Raw genomic sequence first — 24558 nt, forward strand, 5'->3', positions numbered from 1 at the left:
TGAAATTATTAGGATCTAGCTTATTGCTACTACCTTTTGGTTTTTCTTTCGATAGATGTTATATAAAAGTTCAATGGTATTGAATATTGGATCATGGAATGTTCGTGGATTGGGTACCCCGGTCAAAAGAGCAGTCGTATTCGATATGTTGGGTATCTTTAAAATAGGAATTGCCTGTCTGCAGGAGACACACCTGACTCAAGACACTAAATCTCAGGTAAGAAACAAGAGATTCCAGTGCCAATTCCACTCTGTGCATACCACCTACTCTAGGGGGGTATCAGTGTTAATTGGGAGAGGGGTGGCTTTCACCTGCAGACAGTGCAAAATAGATGGGGAGGGTCGGTACATTTTTTTGCACTGTATAATAGAAAACCAGGAATATGTGCTGGCAAATGTATATATCCCTCCACCTTTTAAACTAGATGTCTTGTATGATTTATTAGAGTTTATAGTAGACAAGAACAACATACCAATTATAGTAGTTGGGGATTTTAATGTGGTAATAAATAAAAAGATTGATAGGTTCCCCCCAGGTAACCAGGGTCAGACGCCACAGGGAAACCGTATGAGCCATTTCCTTCAGGAAGCTGGTCTATTGGATCTATGGAGAATACGGAACCCTGGGACATTACAATTTTCATGTTACTCGAGTTCCTATTCTACATTTTCAAGAATAGATCTTGCATTGGGTAATGAGCTAGGTTCTCAAACAATTAAAAATATAACTTACCAACCTAGGGGTGTATCAGATCATTCGCTCCTAACGATCTCGATAAGTATTAAAAATAAGAAGGTTGATAGGTTATGGAAAATGAACCCAATATGGTTTGGAATTATAGAGGATCAAAATGAGATAATAGCCAAGGTAAATGAGTTTATAAGGTTTAATACGGATACCACAACAAGAGGGATGATGTGGGATGCACTGAAGGCCTATTTGAGGGGTTTATTTATACAACAAGTTTCTAAAATTAAAAAATCTTCGCTAGATTGGGAGGACAAGGTCAGGAAAGAGGTAATAACAGCAGAAAGGGAGTATGTGAAGGATCCAACCCCGGACAAACAAAGTAAATGGGAAAATAAACTACAAATATATAAGGATGCAATGATTAGGAAGTCCGAACATAAAAGATTATTTCAAAACCAAATAGTATATGGGGAGGGGGAAAGGGTTGGGAAGATGTTGGCCCATTTAGTTAGATCTGGATCCTCACCCTCCATGATACCCGCCATTAGGACAATGAGTGGAGAGATCTCATCTCAGGTAGATGTGATTACAGATACATTTAAAAATTATTATGAAGAATTGTATACATCCAGGGGGGCTGTGGAGGGAGAGGAGTTAGATAAATTTTTTGGGGATATTGAGATGCCCTCCCTTACAGAGTCAGATAGTGAGGTACTAGAAGCCCCGATAACTCTGGAGGAAATCAAATTAGCCGTAACAGAAATGAAAAATCAGAAATCCCCTGGTCCTGATGGACTCCCTGTTGAAACTTATAAAAATTATGGGATGGTGTTACTCCCGGAGCTTCTTAAAATGTTTGAGTGGGTAAAGAAGGAGGGGAAGCTTCCCATATCAATGACTGAAGCCACGATAATAGTGCTGCACAAAGAAGGGAAAGATCCTTTAGATCCCGGGTCCTACAGACCTATCTCCCTATTATGCTCAGATGTGAAAATACTATCAAAGATCTTGGCTACTAGACTAAAGAAAATAATCCATAAACTGGTCCATCCCGACCAGACAGGTTTTATACCCCAAAGATCAACCAGCAGGAATATCAGAAGGTTATTTTTGAACCTGCAGATACCAACTGAAAACACTGGCGCAAGGGCTGTGATGATGCTAGATGTGGTAAAGGCGTTTGACAGTCTTGAATGGGGGTATATATGGCGAGTAATGAAGGAGTTTGGATTCGGTCCTTCCTATATCAGTTGGGTTAAAATTCTTTATAACAACCCCAGGGCAAAGATCAGAGTGAATAATGTTTTTTCGGATGGATTCCGACTTGAAAGGGGTTCTAGGCAGGGTTGTCCCCTGTCACCCTTGATCTTTGCTCTGGCAATGGAACCAGTTGCCATTGCAGTAAGGCAGGACAGGATTATGGAAGGGTTCCGGAGAAGGGACAGAGAAGAACGGATTGCGTTATATGCGGATGATGTCCTCATTTTTCTGGGGGATACAGAGAGATCGCTTAGACAAGTGATGGACATCTTTTCAAGGTTTGGAACAATCTCGGGTCTTACCATAAACTGGGGAAAATCAGCATTGTTACCAATAGATCCCATTAGAAAGAGTTCCGGCTTGGAAAATATTCAAGTAGAAATAGTAGAGAAAACTAAATACTTAGGCATATATATAACAAATGACCCAAATAATTATATAAATAATAACTTAGTCCCTCTACTATCTAAATTTAAGAACAAGAGTGATATATGGAAGGGACTCCCTTTATCAGTAGTTGGTAGATGTAACCTGATCAAAATGCTGTGGTTGCCTCAGTTATTATATCTGCTGCACAATTCACCAATTTGGATACAAAGAAAATGGTTTAAAAAAAATAGATACTCTACTAAGAGCCCTTATATGGAAAGGAAGACAGCCTAGAATAGGCCTCCAGACCTTACAACTGCCAATTCTGGAGGGTGGCCTGGCAGTACCGCATCCGCGTAGTTATTTTCTAGCAGCCCAATTACAACATCTGGGATCGGACATTGAAGGGGATAAAAGTGGGGAACTGATGACTGTAGATGCGCCACATAAGACATTAGTGGAGGTCTTGGAGGCGAATTCTTTTGCCTATAGACCCCCTACGGTTAAGCTAATGATAAAAGTGTGGAAATCTATAAAGGATTTGAGGGGTATGGGAGGTATGGTTAAAGGTGTACCGCTCTGGGACAATAAGAACCTACAAGAGTTAAGATCAATGGGGAAAATAAAGATATGGGAAATAAAGGGTATAGTTAGCCTGGATCAATTATATAATGGTAGCTCCCTAAAAACGTTTACTGCATTAAAAGAGGATTTTGATATACCAAACAATTCATACTATAACTATTTGCAAATCAAACATGCTCTAAAAGCACAGTTTGGGGAACAAGGCCCGGTGTGGAGTACGTCCCCCATATACGAAAGAATAAGTAGGTCTGATGGACCTAATGGATCCATAGCGGAATTCTACCCACATATATGCAGAAACAGTATTATGAGTTCAGAAAACCTAGAGTGCAGAAGTAAGTGGGAAAGAGATTTAGGAAGAATTCCGGATGACCAATGGAAAAAGATATTAGCCGGGGGGAACCAAGTTTCAGTTTCACCCGCCCAGAAGATGTCATACCTAATGCTTTTACATAGAACATACTACACTCCTAAAAAACTGTTTGAATGGGGGCGGAGGGGGGATGCTAAATGCCCTAGGTGCCAAAATACCGGGGACCTGATCCACATGATCTGGAAATGCCCGAAACTTAACCGTTATTGGACGGAAATATTAGATACTATAAATAAGATCTTTAAGCTGTCACTCAAAATGCACCCAAAACTGTGTATTATGGGAGTGGGGGAGAGGTTGGGGAACATTAAAAATAAAGCAGTGTTAAGGTGCCTGTTTCAGGCAAAGAAATTAATAGCGCAGAGATGGCAGGCAGAGAAACCCCCCTCCAAAGAAGACTGGTTTAAAACAGTAACAGAAACAATATGGAAGGAAAAGGTAGTATATGCAAGGAGAGGGAATTTAAAGGAATTTAAAAAAATTTGGATGCCTTGGCTAGAGGAAATGGGTTATCCCATGTAAAATGGATGTAGGAAGAGATAAGGTAATGGATGTACGATATTAAGTAATAGGAAGATGTGGTAGTAATGAGGGTAAGATAGGGGGGAGGATATGGGGATAAAGAGGGGGGTGGTTAGGGGTGGGAAAGGGGGAAAATGGACAGTAATGTTTTTTGTTATTATATATAAAAAAGGCTTTGTACAAGGTGTATTTAAGGTGTATTTAACCACTTAAGGACCAGCCTCGTTTTGGATTTTAGGTGTTTACATGTTTAAAACAGGTTTTTCTGCTAGAAAATTACTTAGAACCCCCAAACATTATATATGGTTTTTCTTCTAACACCCTAGAGAATACAATGGCGGTCATTGCAATACTTTTTTTTTCACCGTATTTGCGCAGCGGTCTTATAAGCGCACTTTTTTTGGAAAAAATTCACTTTTTTGAATAAAAAAATAAAACAGTAAAGTTATCCCAATTTTTTTTTATATTGTGAAATATAATGTTACGCCAAGTAAATTGATACCCAACATGTCATGCTTGAAAATTGCGCCCGCTCGTGGAATGGCGTCAAACTTTTACCCTCAAAAATCTCCATAGGCGACGTTTAAAAAATTTTACAGGTTGCATATTTTGCGCTACAGAGGGGGTCTAGGGCTAGAACTATTGCTCTCGCTCTACCGGTCGCTGTGATACCTCACATGTGTGGTTTGACCACCGTTTTCATATGCGGGCGCTACTCGCGTATGCGTTCGCTTCTGCGCGCGAGCTCGTCAGGACAGGGGGGTTTTAAAAAATTTTTTTTTTATTTTTATTATTTATTTTAAAATATTTTATTTATTTTTACACTGTTTAAAGAAAAAAAAAAAATTGTGTCACTTTTATTCCTATTACAAGGGATGTAAACATCCCTTGTAATAGAAAAAAGCATGGCAGGACCTCTTAAATATGAGATCTGGGGTCAAAAAGACCTCAGACCTCATATTTACACTAAAATGCAATAAAAAAAAAAAAAAAAAGTCATTTAGAAAAATGACATTTGAAAAAATATGCCTTTAAGAGGCGTGGACGGAAGTGACATTTTGACGTCGCTTCCGCCCAGCAGTATCATGGAGACGAGTGAGCGCCATCTTGGCCTCACTTGTCTCCAGACACACCAGGCAGAAGGACGCGATCGCCTCCGCCGCTACCGACGGCTCCGGTAAGCGGCGGAGGGCACCGGATCGCGGCGGGAGGGGGGGGGGGCCCTCTCCCGCCACCGATAAAAGTGATCTCGCGGTGAATCCGCCGCAGGGACCACTTTTATCTGAAAGCCGGCCGCCGCACGAAAACGGGGATACCGGGGTTATGGCAGCTAGCTGCTGCCATAACAACGATATCCCCGTTCAAACTTAGGACGTATATAGTCGTGCGGCGGTCGGGAAGTGGTTAAGAATTGTTGTTAAAAAATAATGAGAAAAAATCTCTTTTTATACATTTTGAAAAATTGAATAAAGATTATTTAAATTAAAAAAAAAAAAGAATAACAGTCCAGGGTCAGTTCCAGATCAGGCAGAGATATAAACAGAATCGGTAGGCAGAAGCATGGTCGAATAATAAGCCAGGGTCAGTTACAGAGCAAGCAGAGGCATAAGGGGTGTGAAGGTGTGTGAAGGCAGGAAGTGAGGGTTATGTTTACCATACTTCACTAATAATTTAGTGAAGTATGGTAACGGCGGAAACAGTCAACTATGCAGAGGCCTGGTTGGGAAGGACATTGGGGACAATGATAAGTGGTGTCTCTTCTCACCCCTCATTTGGAGCACACCCGGCATTTTTTTTAACGTTTTTGGCCTGTTGGTCTGGGAGGGATTTTATCGGGAAAGTGGCATTCAGAGAGTCTGCTAATTACATCGGATCTAATGTTTTCTGGTGGCCCGTTCGGGTATATAAGGGCAGTGGTGATTTCCTCCTGGTAGCCAAGGAAGGGTTTGGGTCTGTCAGTGGAGTTGCGATAAATTACATAGGTGTTGTATATGACCAAAATAAATAAATAAATCAAAACTTTTTTATACCACTGGTATGTTGTTCTAGTGGAAAGGTAGGGCTCGAGCATCTGGTCGTTGAAGTCGACACCCCCCATATACATGTTGTATTCATAGATACACGTCGGCTTTTGAATTGGGCCATTCCTCCTGGTGATCTCAACAAATGTGTTGTGGATTGAAGAAAGCATGTAGACGTCCCTTCTGTCCCTCCACTTCACAGCCAGAATTTCCTCATTCCGTAAGCTCGCCGCCTCCCCTCTCCTTAACTTCTTGTTGACTTTGAGGAAAGCCCTTCGTCCTTACGGTGCCGCATCTTGGAGTCTTCTTTCTATGAAGGTTTCGGAACAGGGGCAAACTGGAATAAAAATTGTCCACATACAGATGGTAGCCTTTCTCCAGGAGTGGGTTTATGAGTTCCCAAATGACTTTCCCACTCGATCCAATATATTCTGGGCAATTAAGGGGATGTAGCTGGGTGTCCTTCCCTTCGTATACCATGAAGGCATAGGTATACCCTGTAGCACGATCGCACAATTTGTACATCTTCACCCCATAGTGGGCCCTTTTGGTGGGAATAAATAGTTTTAAGCCCAGCCTGCCGGAAAATTTGATAAGGGACTCATCCACACATATGTGTTGGCCTGGGGTAAACAACTGGGGGAAGATTTCTGAAAAATAATTTATTAGGGGCAGAATTTTAAAAAGCTTGTCAAAATTTGGGTGATTTCAGGGAGGGCACTGGGTATTGTCGTTATAGTGAAGGAATCTCATTATCATAAGATATCTGGTCCTGGGCATTATTGAGGAAAAGATGGGCATGTGGTAGATGGGGAGGGTAGACCAATACGAACGTATTTCATTTTTTCTGTTTAGTCCCATACAGAACGTGAGGCCCAAAAAAATTTTAAACTCCTCCACTGTTAGGGCTCTTCACTCGTAGGGACGGGCATAAGAGGACGTTGGGTTACTTGCAATAAATTGTTGGGCATATAGGTTGCACTGGGCCACAATTGATGCAAGCATGTCCTCAGTAAAAATAAGGTGGAAAAAGTCTATCGGGGAAAAATTTTCTGTGTCCACCTGGACTCCTGGCTGGGCAGTGAAAGGAGGAACGTTAGCTTCTCCTGAATTAGGAGGCAGCCACAAGGGGTTTTGAAGGGAATAGGGAAGGCTGGCATGGGACCTAACCCTTTGGGACTGAGGTGACACCCCACTGGTACATGGCCTTTGCTGAGGTACTGCGGTGCTGGTGGATGGCACTGCGGTGCTGGTGGATGGCACTGCCTCCTCACCAGTACGCCTTCGTTCGGCGGGCAAACTCTCATCCTCCTCCTCTGAGGCTGTCAGTGTACCACTGGTTAGGACAGGCTCGTAGTCCACGTCAGACTCAGAATCGGAAAATGAGGAGGAATCCGAAGCGGAGAGCTCCCCGTTGCTCTCGTCGCCCGCAAGAATACTGTACGCCTCCTCAGCTGAAAATAATCTTCTAGCCATTGTTGGTGATGACAGAAGGCACCGATGACAAGTGACACTGATGATAGCTGGCACTCTTACGTGGCACTGATGACACGTGACGCTGATTACACTGATATGTGGCACTGGTGACACTGATAACGGATGGCACGTGGCACTGACAGGTGGTACTGACAGGTAGCACTGATGGCAGGTGGCACCGGCAGATGGGACTGACAGATGGGATTGACAGAGGCACTGGCAGATGGCACTGATATTAGTGTGTTGGCACAGTGTATGTGTTTTTTTTACTCACAGTAACTAAACGCTGAAGCACAATTCGCTCTCCCTCCTCACACGCTGTCTCTGTGTGAGGAGGGAGAGCCGGCAATGAGAGATGATCTCATATGTTTACATTTGAGATCATCTCTCATTGGCACCGCTGGTCGCGCTGAAAACGGCCGCTATGATTGGCCGTTTTCAGCGATCTGTGACTGGCTTTGTCCAAGGGACACGGCCAGCACAAAACTTCCCCGATGCGCGCCCGCGGGAGCGCACATCGCGGAAGTAAACATCAGGACGTCCAGGGACGGCCGCCCGGCGGATAGCGTCCGCGCTGCAGCCGTCTTTCGGCTATAGCGCGGGCAAGAAGTGGTTAAGATCTTTGATTTAGAGGGATTTACTTTTAAGTTTGATAGTTCTCCATAGTATTTTAATATCTTCATTAAGTTAGGCACTGTTATCCAAGGATTGGAGATGTAGAACAATACATCATCCACATAATCCGCTATTTTGTGTACCTCATTACCAATCTTATTCCCTTCCTATGCTTTGACTATTTTAAATCGTTGCCAGGAAGGGTTCTAACGACAATACAAATAATAGGGGTGAAAGGGGGCACCCCTGTCTCGTTCCATTAAACATTTCAATAGGTAGGGATGAAACCCCATTAATCTTTACTGTTGCTGTAGGATGGTTGTATAAAACTTTAATCCATTGAATCATCCTTTGGGCCTATTCCCATGGCTTACAGAGTGTTCATCATGAATCCCCAGTCCACCCTGTCAAAAGCTTTTTCGGCATCTATCAACAAGAGTAGGCCAGAGGAGCATCCCTCTCTAATTTTCTGCAGTAAGAGCAATGTTGTCACTACATTGTCTCTTCCAGGGATGAACCCACCTGGTCCCCATGCATTCAGTCATCAAGCCTTTCATCCTAGTAGCTAATACTTTTGTAAATCATTTTGTATCTACGTTTAACAGGGCTATTGGATTGTAGCTTGAGCATAGGGTAGCATCCTTTCCTTCCTTTGGGATAATTGTAATAGAAGCCAGTAATGCTTCTCTTCTCATCTCATAGTTTCTTCCAAGTCCATTCATATATGAGCATAATTTTGGGGATAACATTTCTTTGAACTTTTTAAAATAGGTCATAAACCGGTCTGGGCCTGGCCTTTTTCGATGCTAAATCTTTTAATGCTGCATTAATCTCTTCTTCTGTTATGGGTCCTTCTAGGGCAGATAACTTTCTCTCATATTTGGGGTAATCTTGCTTATTTTAAAAATTATTTTGTCTTTTCTGTTCTTTTTATTTCTGTTTTCTGTTGTGCCTTTTGTTTTACTGAGTATAATGCCCCATAATATTTTTGGAACACTCCTGCTATTTCTATTGTCGAGTACACCATCTCCTCGGTACTATTTTTTCTATATAATTTGCTGATTTTTTTCTTTTTTTTAATTTTTGGTAAATGTTTTTTCTGTTTTATTTCCCCCCATTTTTTTTCATTATTCTATTAATATCCTTCTTGTCTCCGGTTTCATTAGTTCTTTTAATTCATCCCTTTTTATTACTAATGCATGCTGTGCCTCAACATCTCCATTTTCTTGTGCCATTGTTCTAATTCATGGATTTTTTTTAATAATCTTTCCATATTCTTTGTCCTTTCCTTTTTTTTCCCTGGTTCCTATAGCTATCAGAAAGCCTCTAATGTAGGCCTTATGGGCCTCCCACAACGTGGCCTCCAATATTTCTTTGGTATCATTTCTTTCAAAATATTGTTCTAATTCTTTTTTTATTTTATCTTCTGTTTCTTTATGCTGTATTAGTTCTTCATTTAATCTCCATGATTTTGGCCTATTTTGAGATCCCAGTATCTTCATTTTCATAGTCACTGGGGAGTAATCCGACAATGTTGTCTTAATCACAAAGTCTAATAATCTATGTTCAACCATTATGTATTCAATCCTAGAGTACGACCTGTGCACAGGGGAGTAGAATGTATAGTCCTGTGTTTTAGGATGATGTACTCTCCACACATCCAACATTTGATATTGATATAGCTTCTCTTTTTATCGTCTTCAGCTGTGGATTCCTAATCCCCTGTACCCGGGACGTACTATCTATTCTTGGATCTATACAAAAATTCAAATCTCCTGTCGTGATCACACTTCCCTTTTTGAAATCCATTAATTTCCCCATGACCTCCTTCAAGTAATTTGTTGGGTTCTTATTGGGACAATAGATGTTTGCCAAAGTACAATACATTTCACACAGTCTTCCCTTTAGGAATAGGTACCGACCTTCAGGGTCCACCATCCTTTCCTCCAGGGAAAACCATACCCCTCTGGCCAGCCCAATGGCTACTCCCCATGCCCTTCTTGTTGTAGAGTTTCCATAATACCATGTTGGATAATCTTTCGAATACAGCTTTACATGTATTTCATGGAAGATATGTGTCTCCTGAAGAAACACTACCCCTGCATCATTGTCGAACCTCTAAAAATTTTATGTCTCTTTTCAGGTGTATTTAACCCACGAACAGTATATGTTAAAAAGTTTATTGATGTCATCTCCATACTCCCTTCCCCTCCTCCTACATTCTGTGTTCGCCTTCACCAGTGACTTCAATCGGTTAGACATATATATGGGAAGTAAAAGGGTTTGTAGGCGTAGAGAAAAAGAGGAGGCTCAAAATCTACAACGGGATTCCTCTATTATGTCCTGAGAGATTCCCTTTCCCTTCCTTCATCCATCCCTCTCCCTCCCTCCCTCCTAACCCATTCCCCTCCCTTCTACTTCCCCTCCCTAATCCTTTCTTCCTTTTGTTGGGGTATTTTGGCCCACCTATGGCCTTCATGTCGAAGGCGGGTTTCCCCATCTTGTTCCTACCTGCCCTTTGACTATATCCCCTTGAGGTTATGCTCTGTCCTTGTACCCCAACCAATACAGACACTTCTTCCCAAGCAAGTGTCCTTAAGCCGGCTCTGCTTCCCAAGTCCCATCCCCTATCTACTGCTCATTTCTATCCCCTCACCCCCTCCTCGTTAGTCAGTTTTTCTCTTCATCTTTGTCTAAGTTTTTTTTTTTGTTGACATTTTCTTCTTTGGCTCTGACCAGCCTGGTATATCTGGTACAGGCCAATTTCTTACAGAATTCTTCAAAATACTCTGGGAATTTTAATCTTGCTGAACGACCCTCTTTCCGTCCTATAAGACTGGCCGGTAAACCCCAGAAATATTGGATATTATGTACTCCCATTTGTTCTAGTAGGGGCTTCAGTTGTCTTCTTCTTGACAGAGTTTCAGATGATAGATCTGCAAATATCTGAAGGATGGCTTCTTCGTATTTTATGGGGTGAACTGTTCTCAGTTTCTCCCAGATCTGTTCTTTATCTTTGTAGTTGTGAAATCTCTTGGAGTTTCCCTGGCCATATTTATGGGTTTTCTAATCCTGTGTACTCTTTCGATCTTTAATGTTTCGTTTATTGATCTTCCAATCAGTGGGCAAAATGCTTTGTTCAATATATTTTGTAAATTATTTTCCTGCGCTGTTTCCGGCAGTCCGCAAATTCTTTTTCCTTCCTTCTATTTTGGTTTTCCTGGTCTTCCAATCTATACAACATGTTCCTCTGCTCCATTTGTAATTTTTTCTTTGTTTCTTAAGTTTTTTTATTTCTACTGCATGAGTATCCAGTTTTTCTTCCGTGTCTTCAACCCGTTTTAAAATCAGGCCCAAGTCCCCATGCAAAGTTGCCATATCTCCTTTAGGGACTGTTCCAGTTTTGAGAACATATCCACCATTTCAGATTAAGTTGGAAGTTGATTTTTTCTTCTTTGATCTTCTTTATTCCTCCTTTCGAGGTCACTATCTGTCTGATGCTCTTCTTTTGAGAAATTTGAACTACTTAATCCCAGGGATTGCCTATTCTGCCCATTTTTTTTTAACTCTGCCCAGGTACTTGCTCCTTGTCCCTAACTGTTTCCCAGGGCTGTCTTGACTCCCCTATTGTGTCATGTATTTTTTTATTGTACCAGGACTAAAACTTGCTTTAGGGGGATTTACCCCCTCCCCTTTCACTGGTTTCTCATTATCTTCTTAGGTTATGTGTTTTAGATCCTCTAACTAAAGTCAGAGAAACAATCCTACTACACGAGGCAACCAGCTTCTGAAATGCTGGGGCTCAGTTATATCCAAGTCTCCGTTCCAAAAAAACAAAACACAACACACATGTCCTAGTGTTTGTTGACTTGGGGAATTGGCCCTTAGATCCAAATTACCTGAGCTGACACCCGATGGGCAAGAGGATACAAAGTAGTGTTCACAGATTGAAAATATCTGGACTAAACTTCACTGATGGAATATATAAAGGCCCGTCCCTGTAAACTTAATGCCGCGTACACACGGTCGGACTTTTAGGCTACAAAAGTCCGACAGCCCGTCCGACAGACTTTCGGTGGACTTTTGGCGGACTTTCTAACGAACGGACTTAACTACATACGATCACACAAAAGTCCGACGGATTCGTACGTGATGACGTACGACCGGACTAAAATAAGGAAGTTGATAGCCAGTAGCCCTAGCGTGGGTTTTTGTCCGCCGGGCTAGCATACAGATGAGCGGATTTCTGGGTCCGGCGGAGTTACGACGTAAAGATTTGAAGCATGTTCCAAATCTAAAGTCCGTCAGATTTGCGACTGGAAAAGTCTGCTGAAGGTCCAGTGAAGCCCACACACGATCGGATTGTCCGCCGGGCTTTGGTCCGTCGGACCAGTCCGGTCGAAAAGTCCGACCGTGTGTACGCGGCATAAGGATTTGCCATCCCAATAACTCCAGTCATGAACTTTTAGAATCTTCTACAGCTGTCAAGTTATAGTTCAATGTTCACATTCAAAAGTGTGCACAAATCAGATAAATTTTTGGCCAGTGTCCCCCCCCCCCCATCTTCAGCTGACAGGAGCATGTGGGCCTGTATTTCACCAGGAAAGAGGCTATGCAAAGGGTACAGGTCATATTCCCTGTTCAAAAATATCAGGGTCGATATCCCCCCTACCGATCAAAGTGCAACCACACGTTCACGAGTCAGGCGATTATATGACAGATGCAAGTCTCTTCCCACACTCATTATATGAACTGTGGAACAATAATAAAGAGGCGACTAACTTGGTGGATAAAATGAAATGTTGACCCAAATAAGCAGGGATCTTACTGTGAGTTTTTGTTACTGCGGAGCTTTTAACCTATACTCTTTAGAAACTTTGCATAGATTCCACCTTTCATTATTCCCTCTCTCCTGCCAGCCCTGAACTCCTTTTTCTCCTCCTTTGGGGCAACCCATCTCTCCACGTTGCCTTTTCTACCTGGCACGTCAGAAGACTCCGGACCGACTTCTGATACGAATCGAGCCCCTCCGAATGATTCCGACAGCGGCCGAGCCTCTCTCTCGGCTCTGCAACCTACGCTCCTTCTCTGGCAGCTCGGCTTCTCTCCTGCTCTCCTTCAGGTCTCCGGCTGCGCTCCTCTCACAGGTCCACACTGAGGGGGTCTCGCTTTGTGCTAGGTGGCATACATGGCCCTCTGCCTGATAGCAGCACAGATACAGGTAGGACCAACTGACCAGGGGGGTGTGTGTGTGTGGCCTATGCTTTGTCTAAGATATCTATCAACACCACATTAAGGCAGTTCCCAAGTAAAATTCAGGTCCTGCTCCCATTAAAGGGTTTGTAACCCCCAAAAAAGAGAGAGATCCTGTTACCTTATAACAGATTAAACAGCACAGCGCTTGTGCTGTCTAATATGCCCCTTTCTAAGATTTAAAAAAAAACTGGCTGAACCTGCCAGTTCCTTTGTCCCCCTCTGTGTGCCGACCACGTTAATCATGGCTGCTGAACCCCGATTACCGTGGTCAGTTTACGTGCCTCCATCATCCGCAGCTCTAAAAGTTTAGTAGGAATTTTCAAATCACAGTTAATACTTATAAGATCTTTATGGGCTTCCTTGAGAGGGGAAAAGGTAAAGATGTTTATGTGCTAGTATGGAGTCAGGCCTATCCCGCCACATAAAGAACTTATGGTTCATCCAGTGTAGTTGTTTCTCTGCTTTCCATACAAACCTATACAAGCTTAACCACTTCAGCCCCAGATGGATTAACCCATCTTATGACCAGGCTATTTTTTACTATACGCCACTGTGTCGCTTTAACTGACAATTGCACGGTCGTGCGACCCTGTACCCAAACAAAATTGATGTCCTTTTTTTCCCCACACATAGAGCTTTCTTTTAGTGGTATTTGATCACCTCTGCAGTTTTTATTTTTTGCGCTATAAACAAAACACTAGTGACAATTTTGAAAAAAAATAAAAACATTTTTTTTACTTTCTGCTATAAAACGTATCCAAAAAAAAATATATATAAAAAAATGTATTCATCAGCTTAGGCTGATATATATTCTTCTACATATTTTTGTTAAAAAAAAAATGCACTAGGAGTATTTTGATTGGTTTGCACAAAAGTTATTACATCTACAAACTATGGGATAGATTTAGGGACTTTTATGTTTTTTATTTTTTTTTATTGTTTTTAGTGGCAGCGATCTGCGATTTTTAGCGGGACTGCGACATTGCAGCGGACAAATCTGACTCCAAATGACACTTTTTGGGGACCAGTGACATTATTACATTGATCAGTGCTATAAAAATGCACTGATCAATGTATAAATGACACTGGCAGGGAAGGGGTTAACACTAGGAGGCGATCAAGGGGTTCACTGTGTTCCCTGGGTGTGTTCTAACTGTGTGGGGGATGGGCTGCCTGAAACACCATAGAGATCACTGTTCCCGATGACTGGGAACAGCAGATCTCCATCATGTCCCCTATCAGAACGGGGATCTGCCTTGTTTATATAAGCAGACCCCCGTTCTGCCTCTGTATACCGCGATCGCGGATCCGCGCGCCCACTATATCACATGCATGGACCAACGTACACCTACAGTGATTCTCGCTATCCAGCCACCTTGCCGCAGTATAACTGCGGCCTGTGGATGGGAAGCGGTTAACGAGTAGAGCAGGGTGTGGAGAACGTTTATGTTGGGCAACCAGATCTTCGTATTCCCTAGTTTTAGAGGAAATCAATTCCTTCCTTTTTAAACATTTTTTTAAGCCTAGACAATAGCTTAAAATTTGGTGTCAAAATAAGTTTTCAGATGGGTGACCACATCTAAACAGTAATGCCGCGTACACATGACCGGACTTTCTGTGAAACTAGGTCCGACGTTCTTCCCGCCGGACTTTCTGACGGGATGGACTTGCCTACACACGACCGGACTTTCCGGCAGGCTAGGACCGCCCGTCGTCCCGACGGACTTTCAGAATGAACTGACTTGCCCACACACGGACAAGTCCGTTCATTTTGAATGTGACTCGGGTACGACGAGACTAGAAAAGGAAGTCAATCTCACTGCTTTTATCAGCGAGATTGACACCTTGCGAGCCACGTTGCAGGGCATACCAGGCCCTTAGGTCTGGTATGGATTTTAAGGGGAACCCCCCTACGCCGAAAAAACGGCGTGGGGTCCCCCCCTAAAGTCTATACCAGACCCCGATCCGAGCACGCAGCCCGGCTGGTCATGAAAGGGGATGAGCGAGCCCCCCCCTCCTGAACCGTACCAGGCCGCATGCCCTCAACATGGGGGGGTGGGTGCTTTGGGGGAAGGGGGCGCCCTGCGGGGGCCCCCCCACCACAAAGCACCTTGCCCCCACCTTGTACTATGTAACAACCCTGGCCGTTGGTTGTTGGGGTCTGCGGGCGGGGGGCTTATCGGAATCTGGGAGCCCCCAGATCCCGGCCCCCCCACCCTATGTGAATGAGTATGGGGTACATGGTACCCCTACCCATTTACATAGGGAAAAAGTGTCAATAAAAAAAACACACTACACAGGTTTTAAAAGTAATTAGACAGCTCCGGGGGGGTCTTCTTCCGGCTTCGGGGGTCTTCTTCCGACTTCGGGGGTCCCTCCGGTTCCTCTTCTACCGGCATCCGGTTGGTTCTTCTCTGCTCTCTCTGGCCTTTTCTCCCGGTGTTTGACCTCTGCTCCTGGTGTTCCAGTTCTTCTGCCAGATCCTCCGCTATCTTCATGCCGCTCTTTTGCTAGCGGGGGCCCGGACTTCTGGGCTTCTTCCCTCTTCTCTTCTTCCGATGTTGACACGACGGTCTCTCCGGCTGGAATGCTCTCTGAGTGCATCGATGTGACTTATATAGGCGGAGACCCCGCCCCCTTATGCCATCACAGTCCCTGGGCATGCTGGGACTGTGACGTTTTAGGGGGTGTGGTCACCGGGTGATGTTGACCACGCCCCCCTAAAACGTCAAAGTCCCAGCCTGGTATGCCCCGCGCTCGCCACAATAGGAAAATTTGTTTTTCCTATTGCAGCGAGCGCAAGATGCAATACCCTGCCCTTGCGTCGTATGTGGTCCGTCGGACCAGCATACAGACGAACAGGCTTTCCGTCAGGAACTGAGTCCGGCGGACTTACGACGGAAAGATTTGAAACATGCTTCATTTCTAGGTCCGGCAGACTTTTGGGAAAAAAAAGTCTGCGGGAGCCTACACACGATCGGATTGTGCGGCGGACTCTGGTCCACCGGACCAAGTATGCCGGAAAGTCCGCTCATGTGTACGCGGCATAAGACTCATTACCCAGCAAAGACTGGTTCAATTTCCATTGGTGTTTAGCTAATCTAGCAGTTATATTAGAAAGCGTCACTAAGATTAGGTCGTGGTCAGACCAGGGTGTCGAAATTATTTTGGCCGAGAGCAGTTTAGGTAGAAGTGGTTCTATTTTAATAGTGCATTCTAGCACCAAGTTTTACTAAAATAATCACATGACACAAGGTACAAAGGGTTATCATCTTTCTGGTGTTCCTAGGGCTGCATGATGCCAACATAACATACCTCAAAATACATATTCATCAATGGCTAGCTTTAGGAGGACTAATTTATGAGACAATATGTTTAGCAACAGTTATAGTTGTACTATGTAACATAACTATTCTTTGCCCTCTTTTAGGATTCATGGACTGAATGAGCGGATTTCAGTGGAGAACCTTAAAAAAGTTGTCCAGTTTTATTATCAGCTGATTCAAAATGCAGACTCTGATAAAGTCCCCACAGCTGATCAAGACAATCATGAGCTATAGAAAGTTATGAAGAATGATCAAGAAGGATCAATAATTCCTTCATAAATTCAACACAGTAAAACTATTTACCTCCCAATTTTGTGTGGATTGATTATACCTTGCGTGATTTCAACTGAAGTCAGGATTTTTAGAGAAACGCAAAATGACTTTTAATAATGAATATTACTTATTGTGCATCCAACTACTGAAAATTGCCAAGTGAAAGCTTTGCATAAAAAAATTGAATATTCTAAAACTAATTTTGTGAATTAAAAATTAAAACAATTTTGTGAATGTGTTTCTATTCAACAGTGCTCCCCCTTTGTTCAGTTTTCCTGTAACAGGTGCAGCATTAGACAACCATAGATACACTGTTACCAAAAGTATTGTCACACATGAACTTTAATGGCATCCAGTCTTAGTCCGTAGGGTCTGCCTCTTGCAGCTATAACAGCTTCAACTCTTCTGGGAAGGCTTTCCACAAGGTTTAGGAGTGTGTCTATAGGAATGTTTGACCATTGTTCCAGAAGCACGTTTTTGAGGTCAGGCACTGATGTGGACGAGAATGCCTGGCTCGCAGTCTCTGCTCTAATATATACAAAAGGTGTTCTATCGAATTCTATCAAAATTAGATACCAGTCCATGTGACCTCCTGTGAATCTATGCGGGGGGCCTTTACACCTTATAGCCACAATGGGCGAATGTAATAAGCACCCCAGCAATGGGATTCCCTGAAAAGTTGCTTTAACTGCTTCAGATTCAGATTTCACCCCCTTCCTGACCAGAGCACTTTTTGCGATTCAGCACTGCGTCGCTTTAACTGACAATTGCACGGTCATGCGACGTTGCACCCAAACAAAATTGACGTCCTTTTTTTCCCACAAATAGAGCGTTCTTAGGGTTGTATTTGATCACGTCTGCGGTTTTTATTTTTTGCGCTATAAAAAAAAAAAAGTGCGACAATTTTGAAAAAAAAAAAAAAAAAACGCAATATTTTTTACTTTTTGCTATAATAAATATCCCCCAAAAATATATATATAAAAAATTATTTTTTTCCTCAGTTTAGGCTGATATGTATTCTACATATTTTTGGTAAAAAAAAATTGCAACAAGCGTATATTGATTGGTTTGCGCAAAAGTTATAGCATCTACAATATAGGGAATAGTTTTATGGCATTTTTATTATTTTTACTAGTAATGGCAGTGATCTGCGTTTTTTATCGTGACTGTGACATTGCGGCGTACACATCTGACACTTTTGACACATTTTTGGGACCATTGGCATTTATACAGCGATTAGTGCTATAAAATGCATTGATTACTGTAAAAATGTCACTGGCAGGGAAGGGGATAACACTAGGGGGCGATCAACGGGTTAATTGTGTTACCTAGTGTGTGCTCTAACTGAAGTGGGGAGGGGACTGTGTAGGGGAGATGACAAATCGCTGTTCATACTCTGTATGAGCAGACAATCTGTCTTTTCTCTCCTCAGAGAACCGGAAACTGTTTACACACACAGATCCCGGTTGTCAGTGTGACAGCAGCAATCGCGGGAGCCCAGCGGTGCACTTGCATCGGCTAGGGGGGCAAGCAGCGGGCGCGTGCCCCTAGTGGCCACAGGGCGAAGCAACGTAACATGACGGAGCTTCGTCCAGCCATGCCATTATGCCGCAGTAAAACTGTGGCGGCTGGTCGGCAAGTGGTTAAATCACTAAACCACAAAATTACAGAATCTGTCCTTATCCCAACTCAGTGGGTAACCATGAATCTTTGTGTGCCCTATATCAGAGCTGTGAGGTCGAGCTCATGTGGCCATTCACTGTAGATAAAGAATTTATGGCCACACTCTTGGTTGATTATACTCTAATTCAACAATGTAGCACTTTAGATCATAGTCAGTGAGGAGCTTTTAGCTCAAAGATACAACTGATGTTATACATCTAGCATATCCACAGTTAATTACATCCGATCCGGCCAGTGCAGAAGCTGGATCCCAGCACTTCGGGTACCCTTGATGCAGCTGCCGATATGATCGGTCTGGAATATCTTATGAATACTCACCGTCCCTCTTGCTCCAATTCTGCTCATATAGATTGAAAACCTCCCCTTCCAGGATCAGGTATCTGCTGGCTGTGTGAAAGTGAAGCAGCAGAGCCGTGTGTTAGGTAGCTGATTCCTCTGTGAGTGCCTAATCATACATGGCTCCCATGCTGAATCATGGTCTCATGAGAAGTAGGGAGGTTATTCCAAAGATCTGTGCGGTCTGTTCAATCCAGCAGACATGCAGAGTAGCAAAGAGTGGAATGAAGTTGTAGCAAAGTGGTAGGCAGGTAAGTAAGGTTGCATGAAAAAGTTCCACTAGAAATAATTTGGTTCAGAGTCACTATGGAACTCTTAAACGGCTATGTAGCCAGGACATGCGGTGCTTCAGGTGATGGGGGGAGAGTCTGTTCCTATGTTTGGTCTATCATGATGACAATTTGATCTTTAGCCAGGGAAAGTCATCTAAAAAAGGTCCAGATAGGTTTGGATGCCTTAATGGAAGGTCGGGAGGCCTGCTACTTGGTGTACACGGTAGGCAGATGCATCATCAAACCCAAGCTGAACAAAGTGAAAGCCATCGCAAGATGACCCAACCCCCTCACAAAAAAGCAGGTATGCTCTTCTCTCTACATTGTGGGATGTTATTTATCCCCAACTTTGCCAGCTTGGGAACCCTTTTAAAAGACTTCACAAAAGGGAAAACATAGAGAAGTGATAGCAGAAAAAAGACCAAATAGTCCATTGAGTCTGCCCGTTATTTATTTATTTTTGTTAACTTTTTTGTCTTAGTATAGATCTATGTTTGAAGCCATTTACTGTTGACTGCCTCACTACCTCTGCTGGATGTTTATTCCAAGCATCAACTACACTAAAATAATACTTTCTAAAATTCGTTTTGAACTTTCCTCCAGTTAGTTTGAGGTCATGTCCCATGTTCTGGATTTTGGTTTCATATTGAAAAAACTGCACCCTATTCACCCCCCTTGATGTAATTAATTATTGTGTCTCCCCTTTCCCTTCTTTCCTTCAGAAAAGCCTACCCTTTTATCATTTGAAGCAGGCTTTGTGCAAGAAATCAGTCCTCATAGCTTCTGATTTTCAGAAAAGGTTCCTAGTACAAAATAAAGGCTTAAAAACTGGGCCTGGGTGCAGTCGTGTCCCAGCTAGAGCACCCTATCATATACTTGATCCAGAGATTCACTACAGCCAAAAAAACAATTCAATTGTGCAAAGTGAGTGTCTCACAAGAAAGTGGGCATCTGGTACTACTAGTTTGACTGACCCTTTAAGCTGACCCCCTTACCTGGATGGCACAGATTAGGAACAAGATCTCACGAATCACCAGGTGGCTTCTGGACCTCTAGGATTTCAAGTATACAGTGGTACATAGACAGGGGGTTTACCAGCTGATGGACATCCTTCCTTTCCTTGTTCTATTGCCACTTAGCCTAAAATGTTCAGACCCCTGGCCTGGAAACGGGTAGTGGGGAGAGGGTATTATGTAGCAAGTCAGCTTGGGGAAGAAGTAGAGATCTAAAAGCTTTAAAGAGTCAGAAATGATAAAAACATTCAGTCTTAACTTGGATTTATTTTTGGTTTATTTGAAAGAATCATTGTTGCATTTTTTAGAAATCTTATACATTACTGTAGAATAAATCTTTTACAAGCAAATCTTTAAAACATGCTAAAAATCAAGTATGATGCAAAAGTCCAGCTTCTAAGAGGCTTTTTATCCGATTTCAGTCTTTAACTGATGATTTGAAAACAGAATTGCAGTGTTTCTAGATTTCAGTGTTAGGAAAAATAATTATAACCTCCTAATAGAGGTGCACTGATGAAAGGCAGTTACCGCATGCAGTGCAAGGGACTTCCTTAGCACCATCAAGCCAAATCGGCAGCTGCTCAGTAATACCTCAAGCATATGGCATTTGCTGAACTTACTTTTCTTCTTTGTATGACAGAGCATAAGTTGGATAGAAAAAAACAAATAAAATGATTTCACGAGCCAGAAAATAATTCACAATGATTAACCGAAGTAAGGAAATAGGTCAGTGCTTATACCTCACAGTGTTATGTAGAGTTGAATGGCTTGTAGACACACCTCAGTTCTATCCTTAGTACTTCAGTGTTTCAATCTCCTGGACACCATTTTAATTAAATGCTGCAGCTGAAAAACTTAAAGTTCCCATATGCATATTCTGGATGTTACACATATAGATTGACAAGAATTGGACAGCATGTGAAACATAAATACTACATTTCAAATGAAGTATTGTAGGCATACAAGATGTGAGGTATGGTTACTGAGTATTTTTTTTCCATGTCCCTTAAGCTGAACCTCTCACAAACTCCAGAAATTTTGGTCTAGAGCAAGGAACACAAACCATTCTGGTCCACTATAAACAAAATTCACCTCTCTGGGAAAAATAAAAATAAATCCACACAAGGCAGTTCCACAGATAAAAAATACCATTCTTAGTAATATAAATTTGCAAACGTTCAAGCCAAGATAATTACAATTAGAATTATGCAAGCATTCTAATATTCAGCCTTATTTAGCTTAATCAGGTGTTAGAAATCAGCCGAAGTCTCTCTCTCACAGAGTTTCTGTCTTTTTATATGTGCATAACCATTTCTAATATATAAATCCTTCATAACTAATCAATTTAAGCTCAGTTTAAGACAGAATATTCAGATGCTTAAATAAGCAAACTGACTGTTTCTTTTTTAAAGTAGAACTATAGGCAAAACTATTTTTTTTTCCATTTTGGATAAAGTGAGGGAAAGTTATAACCCCTGTCAGTTTTTTTGCCTGTGTCCCATTGGGGAGATTTACCTTCACTTCCTAATAGCCAAAACAGGAAGCGAGAGGAAATCCCTGCAAATCAAGGGAATCCCTTGGGACCTCCCAGGTTACTAGAACTAGGGTCCCCTTTGGAAGGTGTCTCCTCTATTACTTTTCCGGGGACAACCCAAAATCTGTGATTTTCTTTTACTTTCACTGATAATGGTAAACAGGACAAATAGAGAGGGGGAATCTTCCTAAGGGAGGACAGACAAAAACCTAATAGGTGTTCTAATCTCTCTCCACTCTATCCAAAACTAAAAAAAAAGTTTTGCCTTTTTTAGTTAAAGAGTAACGCCACTTTTTTGAGAAAAAAAAAAACATTCCCCTTTGGGTGATTTGTGTACATTGCAGGGATTTTAACAAACTTTGTTGCAGATTCCTACCTTTTGTTATTCTAAAGAAATTGCTCTTTATCTGTGTCCATGTGCAAGTAAATCTGTATGGGCGTGGTTTGATAAGTATCAATCAGCTGCTGCACCTGCAAGGCTCTGAGGAAAGTTGCAGGGTCAGCATCCCTTTAGATGTAATTTTCCTTTGGGAGTATCACACCAAAAGATACACTTTTGTTGCAAGGGATGCTCAAAATCTGATTTGTATATTAGTGGAGACTTCTGGGAAAATCAGTAAGACAATCACACAAGCGGGAAATTATCTTTCTGGGAGGCGTTCTGTACAGAAAGCCTCCAAGTACCCATATTGGATTTTACAGAAAATTACAGCACTGCAGATTGAAAAGGAAATACATTTTTTACTTAATTTTTAATACCATTCAATTACAATAGGACTTGAGTCGCAATTGTATATGCTATATTTTTTTTTCTTTGCTTTTTTTTCCCACGAAAGTGGAGTTATCCTTTAAATTATGTTGGGACAGCTTTTTAATAAGATGATGTCATCTATCTCTGTGGCTTGCCCATGAATGTAACATGGCTTATAAACAACCCCAATTTAAAAAATGTTGTAATGCTGTGTAGAATCTACATATAAACAGAATGCAATAATTTGCTAATCTCATTTTATTCACAATAAAAAATATAAAACCTATCAAATCTTTAAACTGAGAAAAATAAGGTAATTTTTAAACTGATGGCAACAACACATCTTAACAAAGTTGGGACAGCGCAACAAAAAGCTGGGAAAGGAAGTGCTATGAACAAGGAAGAGCTAGAGGAACATTTTGAAACTAATTAGGGTAATTGGCAACAGGTCAGTGACATAATTGGGTATAAAAAGAGCATCTTAAAGAGTCAGAGTGTCTCAGATGTAAAGATGGGCAGAGGTTTACCAGCTGTGAAAAGATGCACCCTAAAATTGTCAAACATCTTCAGAATAATGTTCCTCAATGTAAAATTGAAAACTTTAAATATAAGGCTACTTCATACATCAAAAGATTCAGAGAATACGGAGAAATCACTGTGCGCAAGTGAAAAGTTAAAAACGCAATACTGAATGCCTATGATCTTCAGATGGCACTACATTAAAGAGAAACACAGGAAGCGCCACCTGAGTGTAGTATTACCAGAAACAATTTAATTGCAGGATACAAGAAGCACTCACAGGATGAAAATTAAAATAGGGCTCATCTGTAGATAGTGTCAAGCGGGTCTCTCCTAGCATCCGGCACATGCATCCACAGACTATTGAGATAGTAGGGGGTCTGCTGCATGTCCTGTGGCCATCAGAAGGTCTGACGGAACCAGCGTGGACTACACGGAAGTGACGTCACCGGAAGCGGGGAGACATCCTGGAAAACTGTACAGATCAGACAGGAAGGGAAGGAAGGCTACGCGCTCTGAGCTTCAGCTCCTTCTACAGGCCTAAGTTGGAATGTGTATGTAGTGCTATTTATGTGAATGGGCCGGCTGTGGGACAGCAAGTGTCAGCACCTCTACACAACAATATTCTACATGGAATTATAATAAGAACAATGATGTATAACTAAGTATAAAACAATATAAGAGCGTTAAAGGGGAAAATATAAAATATAAGATATATAATGCGACAAACTAACCACCCACCCTCTTCATTGGAAACCGAAGGCAAAAAAGACAGATGGGAAAAAATAATAAAGCAGGTAAGGGAGGTTATATATGTGGCAGGACATGTCAATATCCAACCAGGGCATAAATTCAATAAACTACACTGTTAGGTCTCAATGAAAAAGGTAAGGGAGATAGGTAAAAAAATTGGGTACTCTGGCTCCAGGGGGGGGGGGGGGGGGTGAACCCTTACATCTAAGACTTTTTAGCCATAGTAAATACAGTGTAATCCAGCTCCATGTTCTCTCCCCCCAAACCGGGGGGAGAGAACATGGAGCTGGATTACACTGTATTTACTATGGCTAAAAAGTCTTAGATGTAAGGGTTCACCCCCCCGGAGCCAGAGTACCCAATGAATAAATCCAAAAAGTCTCCTTGTTGGCACAGGCTTTATATCGTTTGGCCACAAGAAGCGATTTGGACATCTCTGTTCACCAAAGCGTGCTCTAAGGGCTCTGATGGTTCTCCCCACGTAAAATAACCCACATGGACAGGTTAAGCAGTACACTACGTAGTTGGTAGAACAATTATAAAATTCTTTAAGGGTATGTGTTTTCCCCTTAACAGAAAAGTTTTTTTTGGCCATGATAAACAAACTGGTAAATCAAGCATAGGAGTTTTCTGCACTGCTACATCCCTACCAGTGGAATAAGAGTCAGAGTGGGAGAGGTGGGTGAAATATGCTTGATTTTACTGGGAGCGATTTTACTCTTAATATTTCTGGCTTTCCTTTACGCCACTTTTGGTTTTGGTAATCAAGGAAGTCTGTAAATAAGGGTCTTCAAGCAATATTGACCAATGGGTGGATAAAATCTTTTCCATTTTCGTAGGTTTGGTGTGGAATAGAGTAATAAACCGAATAGGTAGTATTACTTTGGAAGGTTTACTTTTGGGGGGTGGGGGCAGATGGCTGGCTCATAA

The 24558-nt window shown here is 42.1% G+C and overlaps 1 protein-coding gene across 3 annotated transcripts in view; it reads left to right on the forward strand.

The window, feature by feature from the left end:
* Window positions 1–16993, forward strand: part of PM20D1 (peptidase M20 domain containing 1) — a 387280-nt gene extending 370287 nt beyond the window's left edge. For 2 of the 3 annotated variants that reach the window (XM_073615882.1, XM_073615880.1), the window contains one exon: window positions 16599–16993. In XM_073615882.1, the coding sequence (XP_073471983.1) occupies window positions 16599–16728 (130 nt within the window). In that variant the 3' untranslated portion in view covers window positions 16729–16993. Of the gene's footprint in view, window positions 1–55; window positions 218–16598 lie in introns of all 3 variants that reach the window. The other variant, XR_012241709.1, reaches the window with a different exon arrangement.
* Window positions 16994–24558: the final 7565 nt, after the last annotated feature.

The sequence above is a fragment of the Aquarana catesbeiana genome, linkage group LG02, assembly GCF_042186555.1.
Source record: "Aquarana catesbeiana isolate 2022-GZ linkage group LG02, ASM4218655v1, whole genome shotgun sequence".
Lineage (NCBI taxonomy): Eukaryota > Metazoa > Chordata > Amphibia > Anura > Ranidae > Aquarana > Aquarana catesbeiana.